The 15,267-nt window shown below is 43.4% G+C and overlaps 1 protein-coding gene across 1 annotated transcript in view; it reads right to left on the bottom strand.

Annotated features, from left to right (window-relative positions):
- Positions 1 to 10,956: 10,956 nt before the first annotated feature.
- CEP295 (centrosomal protein 295) overlaps positions 10,957 to 15,267 on the bottom strand; it is a 129,517-nt gene continuing 125,206 nt past the window's right edge. The window contains 1 exon segment of the mRNA XM_073612999.1: positions 10,957 to 14,637. Within this exon segment, the coding sequence (XP_073469100.1) occupies positions 14,599 to 14,637 (39 nt within the window). The 3' untranslated portion in view covers positions 10,957 to 14,598.

Raw genomic sequence — 15,267 nt, 5'->3', positions numbered from 1 at the left:
GTCCCATGAGACATTGCAAGAACCTGACAATCACAGGCATGACTCCTAGATGCAGAGGCACGATGGGATTCGTAGTTTCACCACAGCTGGAGAGCCAAGGTTCCCTACCCCTGGACCGTACGTGACTGGTCAGCAAGTGGTGCACAGAGGGGACCGGTGCCCGAACCACTTCTAGACCAGGCCTTTTCCAACACTTTTGTTTACATGTAACAATCAGTATTTTTTGTTAGAAAATTAGAACCCCCCAAACATTACTATATTTTTTTTCTAAAGCAGAGGCCCTAGAAAATAAAATGGTGGGTGTTGCAATTTTTTATGTTACACGGTATTTGCGCAGCGATTTTTCAAAACACAATTCTTTTTTGGGAAAGAGTAACTTTTTTTAATGCATAAAAACACAATATAAGGTTGGGTGGGAGGGGAACCTATCAACAATCACTGGCGCGATCCCCTATGGCAGATAGGTATAAGAAAAAGGAGTCCCTACATTGCCTGGAAGGAGGGGGTGTGGGAAAAGGGGATATTTAAGTGCCAAAATGAGAATATTAACACTGTATGTTTAAAAAGATTTAGCAATAAAAAATTATTTGTACAAAAAGTTTTTTAAAACCAACATGTATGATATCATAAATTTGCATAGCAATACATTGGACAATATACAACCATTCTAGGTAGACAATGCGTTTTGCTTACAATAGAAGAGAGGGTTTCTTCAGGATCCAGTTGGCAATGTTTGGCAAAATCTGATGATTTATATGATGAACAAGAAACCCAGATCAGCAATTCACATGACATGGGGGAAAACCAATCACACATACAGTTGTGCTCATAAGTTTACATACCCTGGCAGAATTTATGGTTTCTTGGCCATTTTTCAGAGACTATGAATGATAACACAAAACGTTTTCTTTCACTCATGGTTAGTGTTTTGGCTGAAGCCATTTATTATCAGTCAACTGTGTTCACTCTTTTTAAATCATAATCACAACAGAAACTACCCAAATGACCCTGATCAAAAGTTTACATACCCCAGTTCTTAATACCGTGTATTGCCCCCTTTAACATCAATGACAGCTTGAAGTCTTTTGTGGTATTTGTGGATGAGGCTCTTTATCTTCTCAGATGGTAAAGCTGCCCATTCCTCTTGACAAAAAGCCTCCAGTTCCTGTAAATTCTTGGGCTGTCTTGCATGAACTGCACATTTGAGATCTCCCCAGAGTGGCTCAATGATATTAAGGTCAGGAGACTGAGATGGCCAATCCAGAACCTTCACTTTATTCTTCTGTAGCCAATGACAGGTCGACTTGGCCTTGTGTTTTGGATCATTGTCATGTTGGAATGTCCAAGTACGTCCCATGCGCAGCTTCCTGGCTGATGAATGCAAATGTTCCTCCAGTATTTTCTGATAACATACTGCATTCATCTTGCCATCAGTTTTGACCAAATTTCCTGTGCCTTTGTAGCTCACACATCCCCAAAACATTAAAGATCCACCTCCGTGTTTCACAGTAGGAATGGTGTACCTTTCATCATAGGCCTTGTTGACTCCTCTCCAAATGTAGCGTTTATGGTTGGGGCCGAAAAGCTAGATTTTGGTCTTATCACTCCAAATGACTGTTCCAGAAGGTTTGAGGCTTGTCTCATAGTTGCCAACAGTCCCGATTTTCCCGGCACAATCCTGATTTTTGGACCCTCGTCCCGATCGGTCCCGAATCGGGATTTGCCCAGGGAAATTGGGAATGTTTGCATTTTACCTTTTTTTGCAGCTGGCTTCAGCAAAATGGCCGCCAGAGCCGCCACTAGATCGCTCCCCCTTGTGTTCAGTGGAGAGAGGAAGGGGGCTCGATCCGTGCAGCCAATGAATCGGCCCCTCCCCTCTCCACTGAACACACGGCCCCGGCGGCTGCTCATCATCATGCTGTAATGCCCAAGCTGCATTCAGAAGGGGTAGGGAATGCACCTCCATTTAGACCTTGCCCGCCTATTGACCACTGTCTTGCTGCCACAGCCATGCTTTGCTGATGATTGGGAGGTGGTGGGACACCCTTGTGAAAAGAACGAGGGGGGGGGCTGAGGACTCTGATGTGAAAGGGAAGGACAGAGGACTCTGATTGGAAAGAGGGGACTTAGGACTCTGGTGTGAAAGGGGGGGGGGGCTGAGGATTCTTATTGGAAAGGGGGGAACTATGGACTCTGATGGGAACAGGGGGACAGAGGACTCGGATGTAAAAGGGGGGAACTGAGGACTCTAGTTGGAAAGGGGGAACTGAGGACTCTGATGTGAAAGGGGGAACTGAGGACTCTGATGTGAAAGGGGGAACTGAGGACTCTGATAGGAAAGAGGGGGGACTGAGGACTCTGATAGGAAAGGGGGGGAACTGAGGACCCTGACTGGAAAGGGGGAATTGAGAACTCCAATGTGAAAGGGTGCCAGGTGACTGCGGACTTTGATGTGATGAAGGAAGGGGGGGGGGCTGGGGACTCTGATGGGAAAGGAGGAAACTGAGAACTCTAATGTATAAAGGTGCCAGAAGACTGCAGACTCTGATGTGAAGAAGGATTGGAAAGGGGGGGACTATGGACTCTGATGGGAAAAGAGGGACTGAGGAATCGGATGTGATGCAACGAGGGACTCTGCCGGGGCACCTGATGCAAGGGCAGACTCTGCTGGGGGCACCTGATGCAAGGACAGACTCTGCTGGGGGCACCTGATGCAAGGACAGACTCTGCTGGGGGCACCTGATGCAAGGATGGACTCTGCTGGGGGCACCTGATGCAAGGATGGACTCTGCTGGGGGCACCTGATGCAAGGATGGACTCTGCTGGTGGCAGGCGACGTGGCAGGTGACACGCTCAGGGCTTTCACTGATTCTGCATTATGGTGAGTTGAATGATTTAATTTTATATTACAATGTAATAATAGAAATAATAATTAATAATAGCAATCATGGTGCCGGGATGATTGAAGTGCTAACACCAGGTGTTTGGAGTATCTTTAGCTGCTGATTGTTAAACTTTCTAGAATACAGATATTTCTATTGTTGTGTAGGATCTGGGGCTGCTGTCCCTTCATTCCTCTCTCCCCCTTTCCCTCTCCATCCCTCATTCATCTCAGACTCTAACCACACGCCCTTTGAGCCACGCCCACTATTTCACGTAAACCACACCCAGTTTTATTTTTTATCGCTATGTCACGCCTACAAACGCATGGCCTACCCCCTAATTATTATACGGCTCCGCCTACAGCCAAAAAAGCATCCCACATTTTTTTTTTTTGCAATGTTGGCAACTATGTTGTCTCTGTGCTGTTTGGCGTATTGTAAGCGGGATACTTTGTGGCATTTGCGTAGTAATGACTTTCTTCTGGCGAATCGACCATGGAGCCCATCTTTCTTCAAGTGCCTCCTTATTGTGTATCTTGAAACGCCCACACCACATGTTTTCAGAGAGTCCTGTATTTCATCTGAAGCTATTTGTAGGTTTTTCTTTGCATCCCGAACAATTTTCCTGGCAGTTGTGGCTGAATCCTTAGTTGGCCTACCTGACCGAGGTTTGGTTTGAAGAGACACTGCTGATTGGCATTCTCAATTCCTTGGATATCTTTTTATATCCCTTTCCTGTTTTATACAGTTCAACTACCTTTTCCCACAGATCCTTTGACAATTCTTTTGCTTTCCCCATGACTCAGAATCTAGAAACGTCAGTGCAGCACTGGATGGAAAATGCAAGGGTCTGACACACTAATTACAAGCAAACAGATCACAGGTGAGGATGGTTACCTTTAATAGCCATTCAAACCCCTTTGTGTCAACTTGTGTGCATGTTATCAGGCCAAAAATCACCAGGGTATGTAAACTTTTGATCAGGGTCATTTGGGTAGTTTCTTTTGCCATTATGATTTAAAAAGAGTAAACACAGTTGATTGATAATAAATGACTTCAGCCAAACACTAACCATGAGTGAAAGAAATGTTTTTGTGTTATCATTCATATTTTCTGAAAAATGGCCAAGAAATCATAAATTCTGCCAGGGTATGTAAACTTATGAGCACAACTGTATGTATCCAAGGATATATTCATAGATGAAGAACAATAAAGATTCACTCGCATATATACGTCATCACCAATATATGCGTAATGGGATTGAAATGGATGTAAAGCCTGTATAAAGAGCTAAAGAGAAATTAGTCTGGAGATACGCAAAATAATTCAGATTAACAAGCTCAAATCCACACATGGAAAACAGGGAGGGAAGCCATACAGGCAGGTGATCCCATATTCTAGATATACACAAGTGATATCAATACCGCCAGTGCTGCTGGGTCACAAATGCAGCGAGATATCGCAGCAATATAAATACAATATTATATCCAATTATTTGATAAAGTATAAAAGATGATGTTACGCCATGTAAAGATAGCAAACATGTCATGCTTTAAAATTGCGCATGTCTGTGCAACGGCGACAAACAACAAATTATTACTCTCCAGAGTAATTCTTTAAAGTTCTTTCCGGGTTACCGCTTTAGATTTACACAGGAAGTCTGGTGCTAGAATTACTACCCATGATCTGATGTTTGAGGTGGTACCTAACATGTGTGGGGCAATCGCTGTTTACGCGGGTGCAGGGCCGACGCGTAAGTTCAACTTTGTGCGCTAGCACAGGGGGAAGGGGGACAAGTGCATGTTACAAATTTTTTTTTCTTCACTACTTATTTTTACACTGTCGCTTTAAAATGTATTTTTTTTTTTTAATATCACTTTTATTGTTATCACGCGAAATATAAATATCCCCTGTGATAGCAATAGGCAGCGACAGGTACTCTTTTGTGAGAGATCCCTCGTCTGCCCTTAAAAGCTTCAGATAATACCAAGATCAGTATGATCCGATGCTTTTTTCAGACCCATTAGGTTTTGTTCACCAGAAGCAATGAAATGCTCTATCACTTCCCGGTTTCCTATACCATAGAGATAAGCGCATTTCCGGTTTCGGATCTTCTTTATGGTCAGACGGTGAATCGCTTGCTTCTCCCAGCAGGACAGGAGAGCCTAGGAAGGTGGCGGTGGGAGGGGAGGAAGTCCCCTCCTGCTGCTTGTAAAAGCAATCTAGCGGCTAATCAGATGTATGGTACTAGCTGTCCGCGGGACAAACACTTATGAAAGGGCTCCGCATGTGCAAGGTAAGTAGAAATCTTCATTTTTAAATATAATGAATATCACAGATGTTAGTTTAAAAAAAAAAAAAAAAAAGAGCTTTTCAATGTCAGTATGAACTTGGTCATTGGCAACCACTAAGTGCTGCTAATATTCCAATGCCTCATTCAAGTGCAGTAATGACCAGGCTCTGCCGCTAGGTGTCGCTCTATCCTAAAAAGCTGCTACATTGGAGGCTGCCATGCGCTAGGGATTGCTGTGGGCAACAGGGATGCAGTAAGTGCGGTGCATTGGAGGCCACTAGCGGTAGCGGTCACTGTCAGTTGTTTATTTGTCCATTTTTGTGTAGCCCACTCACTCATCCTAGCCAAAATGGCTCCCATACTGTTGCACCGCACCTGTGCACGGATGTTCCCATGGATGACTCCTCAGTTTGCCAGTCCGTTTCATTATATTGATTTAATTGCCTATACCAGCGGTCAGTTATCAACTACTGACACCTAAAGAGGGCTTTCACATTCTGAAGAATAAAAAGAATGAATGATAGTTTATGCGGTCTTCCTTTTACAGCGATTTTGCTGTGGACCCAGCAGTACCTATTCAATCGTATTGGTCTTCTAGAACAGTGTGTTTCTCAACTCCAGTCCTCAAGTACCCCCAACAGGTCATTTTTTCAGGCTTCACATTATTTTGCACAGGTGATTTGATCAGTTTCACTGCTTTAGTAATTACCACATCTAAGGGAAATCCTGAAAACATGACTTGGAGGTACTTGAAGACTGGAGTTGAGAAACACTGCTCTAAAATATGGGGGGTACCTAAAGACTACAGCGCCTCAGCTGGGGACTTTTTTTGGTCTTTGATTGGCTTTAGTATACAAGTATCTGCCATGTTCTAGAAGACCAATGACATAGAATACAAAAATGGCTACAAAACGAAGACAGCATAATCTGTATCATTCATTCCCTTTAGTCTTTAGTCTGAGAAAGTGAATACCCTCTTTAGGCATCAGTGGCTGTGTATTGGATAAACAATGACTTAATGCTGGTATAGCCAATGAAATCAATGTAGCGGAGTTGACTGGTAGCTTAGGTGTCATCCATGGGAACGCTCCAGCATGGCAGCCATTTTGGCTAAGCCCATTCTTTAAACAGATAGGTTGAGCAGTTTACACAAAAATGCCCAATCTAATAAGCAGCCAATAGCAACCCCTACCGCATAAGCAACCTTCGACGCAGCACCTTTGTCTGCACAAATGAATGGGGTAGAGCTATAGCTAGGGGCAGAGCCTGCTCATCACTGCACTTGAATGAGGCATGGGATGCCAAAGACCAGGTACACAATGGCATTAAGGCTCCATTCACATCGGCGCTTTCCAGGAACGTGAAAAAAAAAAAATAAATAAATAATGTGAAAAGCACCTCACACTTGCAATGCTATTACTGTATATACTCGAGTATAAGCTGAGTTTTTCAGCACTTTTTTTGTGCTGAAAATGCCCCCCTTATAATCGAGTCAAGCACTTTTCTGCAGCAGAGAATGAGATTTTCTGACCTGATTTTGGGGCCCTGTATGTCGGGGCCCCCTGGTGCTAGGAACCCCAAGTTTTGTGTGCAAACCCAGTGGACCTGGCACTACAATATATCCTAAGCTTGGGTTCCTAGCACCAAGTGGCCCCAAGATACGGGGCCCTAAAGTCAGTTAGGAAAATCTGATTCTCTGCTGCAGAAAAGTGCTTGACATTTTCCGAACTGACTTTGGGGCCCCGTATCTCAGGGCCACTTGGTGCTAGGAACCCCAGCTATAGTTATGTTGTAGTGCTAGTTCCACTGGGTTTGCACACTAAATTTGAGGTTCCTAGCACCAAGTGGCCCTGAGATATGGGGCCCCAAAGTCGGTCAACTGTGTCCATCTGCAGCAATGTCATTTCGGGACACTTTGGGTCCAGGGACCCCAAATTTTGGCTGCAGCTAGGGGGCATCTAGGAACCCTTAACTACCGAGTTTGAAGTTCGGGGGACCTATGGCTGCAAATTGGCACAGTGAGGCATGCAAATGGGCATTGTTGACGCTCTTTTCCACTTACAGTAGCTGCGCATTTCTCACCCTAGGCTTATACTCGAGTCAATACTTTTTCCCAGTTTTTTTGTTGTAAAATTAGGTGCCTCGGCTTATATTTGGGTTGGCTTATACTCAAGTATATACAGTAATTGTTTATGGCACCCCAAACATGGCCGGCAGACACATGTTTTTGCGCGCTACAAATTCGTGAAACTCAACGCCCAAAAAGCTGTGGGACCTTCTTTGGCATGTTTGTCCCACACAGGGTAGCCCATTAAAAGTAAATGAGGTGTCCTTTAATAATTTCCCTTTTGGATACATAAAGTATTCTGAATCTGTGTGACACATGAAAAAAGAAAAAGCGCTCAAAAATGCGTTTCAGCTATGCTAGGCGTGAATGGAGCCTGTCTGAAAAAATAAATAACTGACATTCATTCTAAGTATTATACTTAAAAATTAAGATTTCTGCTTCCCCCAGCACATGCAGAGCCCTTTCATACCGGTTTTGTCCCACGGATGGCTAATACCATAGTGGTTGATATGAAGGAGCCACGCATTTTGGGAATAGTTATAATAGCAGAAAAATTAAGGTTAAAAATTCTAAGTCAATGGCGTCTCAAATCCACATCCCTGTACAGAGAGGAGCTGGGCTCTTAAACCACTAGAAGTGAGGAAGAAGATGGTGTTAAGGTAAATCATGGGGATGAGGTATATTGGAGGTAGTGGTGTGCTCTGGTGGGGATGGGTGTTGCAGTGGCGTGTTGTGGGGGGCATTGGAGGGAGAGATGTGCTGAGGGAGTGCATTGGAGGTAGAGGTGTGCTGGGAGATGCAATGGAGGCAGGGGTGTCCTGGGTGGCGGGGGGGGGATCATTGGAGGCAGTGGCTTGCTAAGCAGTCCAGCAACTTGAGTCCCAGAATTCTCTTCATGTGGACGGCCATGACAACCAGTCTAGAGAGTTGCCTAATGGAATCTTTCAAAGCATCCACCTGAGATGCTCAAGGCTCTCGGAACCCTGCTAGGTATTGTCCAACAAAGGTATCCTCTGGATCAGGATGAACTTTGTGATCAGTGCTCTTAACCTGAGAACGCGATTTGGGAGCCCACACCTTTGTTCCCCCCCCCCCCACCTCTTTGGTTGCATTCTGCCATGGTTTGCTGAGAGCTAACAGGAATTACCCCATAACAGGTAGAATGGCCACCCAGCTGAGAGGAATGTATACTTGCAGCAAGGCACCAAGTGGCTTAGTGTACCCACAGTATAGTCTGCCCCAGTTATTTTCAGGGATTTCACCTAGGAAGGGAGACCTGCTACCAGTGCCTCCTATAGCGTGTTAGGAGATGTCCTTACAAGCTGAGGACCTAAAGATTGCTTCCCACATGTGCAATCGAAGGCACGGGGACTCAGAATAGCTGCCATGCATACACAGATGACAATCTCTCAGACACACACACTGTACCGGTAGTCCCAAAGGGGTTTTCAGGGACATGCGTGCAGCCTCACCATTGCCATCATTGCAGCCTGATCGATGACCATCTGCAGCCTCGATCAGTGTGCCTTGGAGGCACATATACACACACACATTTTATATATATATTTTATACACACACATAAATACGGGTATATATCTGTGGTGGCCCCGCGGTGCTCAGGGATTTGTTGGGGGGCCACAAAATATATGTAAAGCCAAATTACCACTGGGGCCATTTGCAACCGAAATGCAGGCCGCAATCGACCCGTGGGCCAGACTTTGGACATGCCTGCTTTACAGAGGAGGTCTAGTGCTAGAATTACTGCCCATCATGATCTGACGTTTGCAGCAATACCGCACGCGTGGGACGATCACTGTTTGCGTGCGAGTAAAACCGACGTACGCGTTTGCCCTTACGCACTAGTCTGGGGGAACGGGGGCACGGGGGCACTTTACATTTTTTTTATTACTAATTTTATTTTTACACTGTTGCTTTAGTTATTTTTTTTATCATTTGTTTTGCTGTCACAAGGAATGTAAACATCCTTGTGACAGCAATAGGCAGTTCTGGGGTCAATAAGACCCCAAATCCCTCCTTTGTGTTTAAAAGCACCCAAAAAACACCAAGATCTGCATTTTTGAATACTTTAGATTTTCAAAAAATGGTGCTATTGACAGCCAGGTAAGCCTGAAGCGATGTCACGTCATCACTTCCAACATTACCATAGCAGAGACCCGATCAAAGCAGATTCTGGCTTTGTATGGGTCTCTGGCCTACCGAAGGACATGCTGGCTGGTAGCTCGGGTCTCCCTGTGGGATGGGAGAGCCCGAGAGAGCCTGCAGAAGGCAGCGGGAGGGTGTAGGATGTCCTATTCCCGCTGCTTGTAATAGCAAACGAGTCAGCCACTCCGATTGCTATTACAAGAGAGCCGACCGTCGGCTCTAAAAGACAGTACCAGGGTGATGATTGCAGCTGCAGGTATCATCCCGGTACAACCACTTGAAGTCAAATGGTGTACCAGGTATATGATTTGGCGGTAAATTTTGTGGCTGCTTTCCTAACCTCAAAACCTAAGGCCATCTATACTAGAGATACAGCAAGGAGTCTACAATAGATATGATTGAGAATAGTTCATACAAGCGTGAGATTGGATCATGAAATTATTACCAGGACGAAGTTGTCTTAGCATTTCAATGAGCTGCCTAACCCACCAATATTCATCAAAAAAGGTAGATTTAGTATTTTTTGGAACAAAGTGCACCAAAACACACAGTAGTATGGCTCTGAAGAAGAGGGGTTGCCCCATGAAACATGTAAGCCATATTGGACAGTGAAGGGTTTTTCCCATGGTACAAGATGAGCATCGTACATCTGCTGTTAGTCACTTGTATAATATACAGTATAATATTTGCATGTATTTACTAATTAAGAGTTTATTAAAGAGTAACTGCAGTCTGCTCACATAATTTGTATTAAAAACTTATTTGCCATTCTGAAGCTTCCCTTCAACCACTTTGCATATTATTTTATATATACGGTACTGTGATTCTGTACTCGCCAGATATGCTGCAGAAAGCTCCCTCCACGGAGTTTGGCTGCATCCATTTTAACTGTGGGCAGGAAGCTGCTGCCTGTTCACTTCCTGGATTTACACAGACCCACGCCTCCAGCTCTCATTGGCCCTCTTATGACTCATCCCCCTCCCTTCCTGGCAAACTCTCACATGAGAGAGAGCTGTGTATGATGTCATAGGCCTAGGCTAATGACCAGACAAGAAACAGGAAGTGGGCTGTATAAGGTATTTACTGACAAAAGTTAAAACTGAAGATAGTAAAACTTTTTTTTATTTTTTTTTGGTTTTTCTTCAGTAAATACCATATACAGCACACTTCCTGTTTCTTGTCTGGTCATTAGCCTAGGCCTATGACATAATGAACAGCTTTCTCTTGTGAGAGATTGGCAGGAAGGGAGGGGGATGAATCATAAGAGAGCCAATGAGCTGCAGACGGAAAAATGACTGAAGTTCCGCATTAGGGAAATAGGCTGGTGTGCCCTCTTTTTGTTGGTTTACACAGTAATATGTTCCAGCGCGTTGCAGCCGGCTGCAACACAGGTGCGTTGGCAAGGTGTGTTAGGGTGGCATTAAGAACAAAACACCATAGAGAATCATTTTGCAGGTTGCCACAGGGTAACAACATGAACCCAGCCTAAACCTACGTCAGTTGTTAGTTTTTGTAACAGCCACAACACAAAACACACAAAAACAAAATCTAGGAAATCCCAATTTATTAAAACAATTTAAAAAAGTTAAATAGCAATAAAATTATAGTAACAGTATTTTCAAAATGAATATATTAAGTAACTTCATCGTATAAATAGAAAACATGTATACAAAAGAATTTTTTTTTTTAAAAAGTTAAACTTTTAGAAATCCATAAGCACAGTATTAGATTTGTTAAAATAGTGTTGAGCAAAGTATTAAACCAGCCAAAAACATGTCATTACATCCCAAATAAAGAGGACGCTCACCCAAACAATATGTAACGTACGATGGGTGATTGGTTTCATGGAAGCGTTGTTTAGACCCAGAACCACAAAGCTCCCCTAATGATCTTTTCACCTCACTGCTCCTTCTGTTCTTAACTCTGTCTTGGAAGATTTGCCTATTGAGACCAATGTGGCCAACACCCTATTGTGGCAGGCAGCAGAATCAGAAAATAAAGATTATCACTAGAGGAACTTCAGACTCGCAAACCTAAAAAAGTAGTACTTTCAGGCCCTATTCACATAATAAAATGGGTTACCGCAATGCTTTAACCCAGTGTGCTCTAGTTGGTGCATTGGGTAAAGGCAGTGCAGGAACGTTACGGTGCTTTTTGCCATTTTACAGATCACCCAACACACTGCACCTCATTCATATTACCAAAATGCCCAAATGTGAACTGGCCCTCAGACTAAACAGAATTTTACATTCAACCAGGCCTCATTCACTCAGTGCTAAAAAAAAAAAAAAAAAAAAAAAAGAAGAAGTTTTATTTACAATTCTCCTTTAAAACAACACTGTGCTTGGGTTAAAGTGTTTAACCTGGCCTTGGGATTACACAGCAGGCACATCTAGGTTCCACATGTTAAAGTGATTGAAAACCTTTTTTTATTTTTATATATAAACATGTTATACTTGCCAATGCTTTTGCACAGAGCAGCCCCGATTTCTTTTCTTCTGGGGTCCCCAGCTGGTGTTACTGGCTCCTCCCACCCCCCCACTGATTGCCCCCATAGGGAGCCACCGACTATGGAAGCACTTGTGCAGGCTTGATCCAGAGCCCCACTGCCTGCGTTCATAGAGACAGATAGCGGGGCTTGGCCCCACCTCCTGCCCCCCTCATTATAGGATTTGATTGATCGCTATCAATCTGCCCTGCGAGGAGGGCAAGAGCGTAGAGAGCCGCTACTCTCAGGCACTGTGCTAGATTGGGCTTAAGTATAAGGAGCGACTGGGAAGGAGCTAAACACAGACATAGTATATGGTGCAGCTCGAGTCTGCCCCCCTCCAACCCCTATACAGACTTGTAAGCCCACCTATCATTCTTAGTGGTCAATATAAAGGGCAGGGTCATAGTGCAAACCTGTCGGGTCTGGTCACTATTGACCTATGGGGTGCCTGCTGTGTAATCTCAGGACAAGTTTACAAGCTACATCTAGCCTACAGGTACGTTGTAAGATGATGGATCATTGAATACTTTTTAAAAGTGCTAAAAATGATCTTGTCTTTGTCATTCATGCTCTGAAGGGCAATCATTTTGTTTCCCGTAAAATGTTATCTATAATGATCTTCTGATATAAAGTATGTTAAAAGTACAAACGTGCTGCCCACCTGAATTTATACTTAAAGTGATTTAAGAAAAAATACTACTTTACAATTATACTTGCCTGCTCTGTGCAATGGTTTTGCACAGGACAGCCAACTTCTCCTCTTATAGGGTCCACCGATGAGTGCCTCCATAGTAAGCCACTTGCTATGGAACACTCTTTCAGGCTCGCACCTGTGTCGATTCTGTGCGTCAATAGACAAGAGCGTGGCTTGACCCCGTCCCCCACTCCCTCCCACTGGCTGTGACTGACAGCATCAGGAGCTAGTGGCTCCCGCTGCTGTCTCTGAGCCAATGAGGGAGAGAGCAGCTGCTCTCGTGGATATCGCTGGATCAAGATCAGGCTCAGGGAAGTATTAGCGGGGAAGATTTTTTTACCTTAATGCATAGAATGCATTAAGGTAAAAAAACTTTCTGCCTTTAGAACCACTTTAACTACTGCCCCAATCCAGAAACACAGCTGCACAGTGAGGATCGCTCGATCAGGGGGTTGAAGACAAATATAAAAGCAGTTTAGCAGAACACAGGTGGTTGGAGAGGAATGACTTAAAGCTATTGTAAAAGCATTTTTTTTTTTTTTTTAGTTAACAGGTCATACTTACCTGCTCTGCGTAGTGGATTTGCAAAGAGCAGCCCGGATCCTCCTCTTCTCGGGTCCCTCTTCTGTGCTCCTGGCCCCTCCCTCCAGCTGAGTGCCCCCACAGCAAGCAGCCTGCTATGGGGGCACCCGAGCCAAGTCACAGCTCTCTGTGTCCATTCAGATACAGAGTCGCCCTTCGCCCCTTTCTCGCCTCATTGGCCAACTGACTTTGCATTGCTGGATCTAGAAGGGGCTCAGGTATTAGGGGGGCTGCTGCACATAAATTTTTTTGTTTTCTTTATCTTAATGCATAGAATGTATTAAGAAAAAAAAAAAAAAACTTCTGCCTTTACAACCACTTTAAACCAGAAAAAAATTTGTGTTTGAAAATAGATTCATATTTGACCATTTTCTTTCTAAGAAAATATGGAAAAACAAACTTAACACTAGAGTGTGCTGTAACTGGCCTGGCTGAGGTTTCTATGAAAGAAATACAGCTCTACGTGCATGCCGCTATCAACTAATTAAGGCGGAAGGCTGGAGGGTTACAAGCAGCTTCTTTTTAGCAAAGCACACCTCCTTGTTGGTAAAGGTAAATATGGAACTTTAAATATTTTAAACTGTAACAGAAAAAAAAACAAACAAAAAAACAAAAACAAAAAACAAAAAACACACACATTCATGCCAAATTCCTTATTATAGAACATTCTACCCATAACTACATACATAAAAAGGAGGTTGAAGAATAGAGCCTCACTGAGGCTACAGATCAGAGATATACGATTGCCAAGCACTGACTGCCTCCACCAGTGAATATGACGGAGCAGATTTCATCTAAAGCCATGCTTGTAGCTGGTATTTCACAGAAGATTGTAACAAATTTATGGTGTTACTTACAGTAGACCATTACATAGTAAAAGGCCTCTTTCACACGGACTGTCCGTTCAGGTCCGCCTGTCAGTTTTTTAGGGGGACCTGAATGGACCCTCCATAGACATCTATGGAGCGTCGGATGTCAGCGGGGACATGTCCGCTGACATCCGACCCGCTCCGATCCGAAAAAGTGTAACGGAGGAAAAACCTACTTTTCCATCCGTTTACGGATCGGATGATGATGGACTCTACGGTCCGTCATCACCCGATCTCCCATAGGGGAGAGCGGTGCTCTGACAGGTCCGTCGCTGCACAGTGAGCAGCGACGGACCTGTCATTTTCCTGCTCAGCGGGGATCGGCGGAGCGATCCCCGCTGAGCAAGCGGATATTTACGGGGCAGATCATCACTGATCCGCCCCATGTGAAAGAGCCCTAGGAGAGTGCTGAATAATCTGCCAGAGTTGCATGCTAGCACATAAAAAAGCGCTTGAATGCCAAGGAATATTCTTCTAACACACGCCAATAAATTTGCAGGGCAAAATCCGCACTAGGTAGACAGAAGGTTCTGGAGTCTTCAACAGTTTTTTTTGCTACTTCATCTTGTTCGCCCTCAGCTTTTCCAATGTCCTCTGTAAAATTAAAGCATGGATAAAAGCATTAGATAAGAAAATAACCCAATAATGTAAGAAGTAAAAAAAAGAATTAAGGCTATTCTGTGATGCTGGCCAACATCCCTATAGTGAATATATATATATATATATATATATATATATATATATATATATATATATATATATATATATATATATATATATATATATATATATATATATATTAAAAAGGTATTTTGTCATAAAAATGTATAATTTTTATTACAATTCTTTAAAAGGTTTTGTACACAACATTAAAAAATTTTATATTATTTCACCTAATCCAAATGCCTATGTGACCTCTGCATGTATAATCAAAAATAATGAGCACAGAGACTGTTGCATTTTGTGTTTATTATGTGAAAAAACATTAAAAGAATTGTAATAAAAATGATACATTTTATGATAAAAAAACTTTTTGGGCCTTTAAAGTCCCAATACTGTAAGAAGCTCCCACAGTTAAATGTAGACAGTGCCTGGAAATTATGCCTTCTTACCATTCAATAATATTCTGTTCCTTAAAGCGGTGTTCCAGCCGAAAACATTATTTTTTTTTAAAGTCAGCAGCTGCAAACACTGTAGCTGCTGACTTTTAATAAGGACACTTAT

This window comes from Aquarana catesbeiana, linkage group LG02 (genome assembly GCF_042186555.1).
Source record: "Aquarana catesbeiana isolate 2022-GZ linkage group LG02, ASM4218655v1, whole genome shotgun sequence".
NCBI lineage: Eukaryota > Metazoa > Chordata > Amphibia > Anura > Ranidae > Aquarana > Aquarana catesbeiana.
Note: the sequence above shows the minus strand (reverse complement) of the source record. Positions and strands in the feature narration are given on the sequence as shown.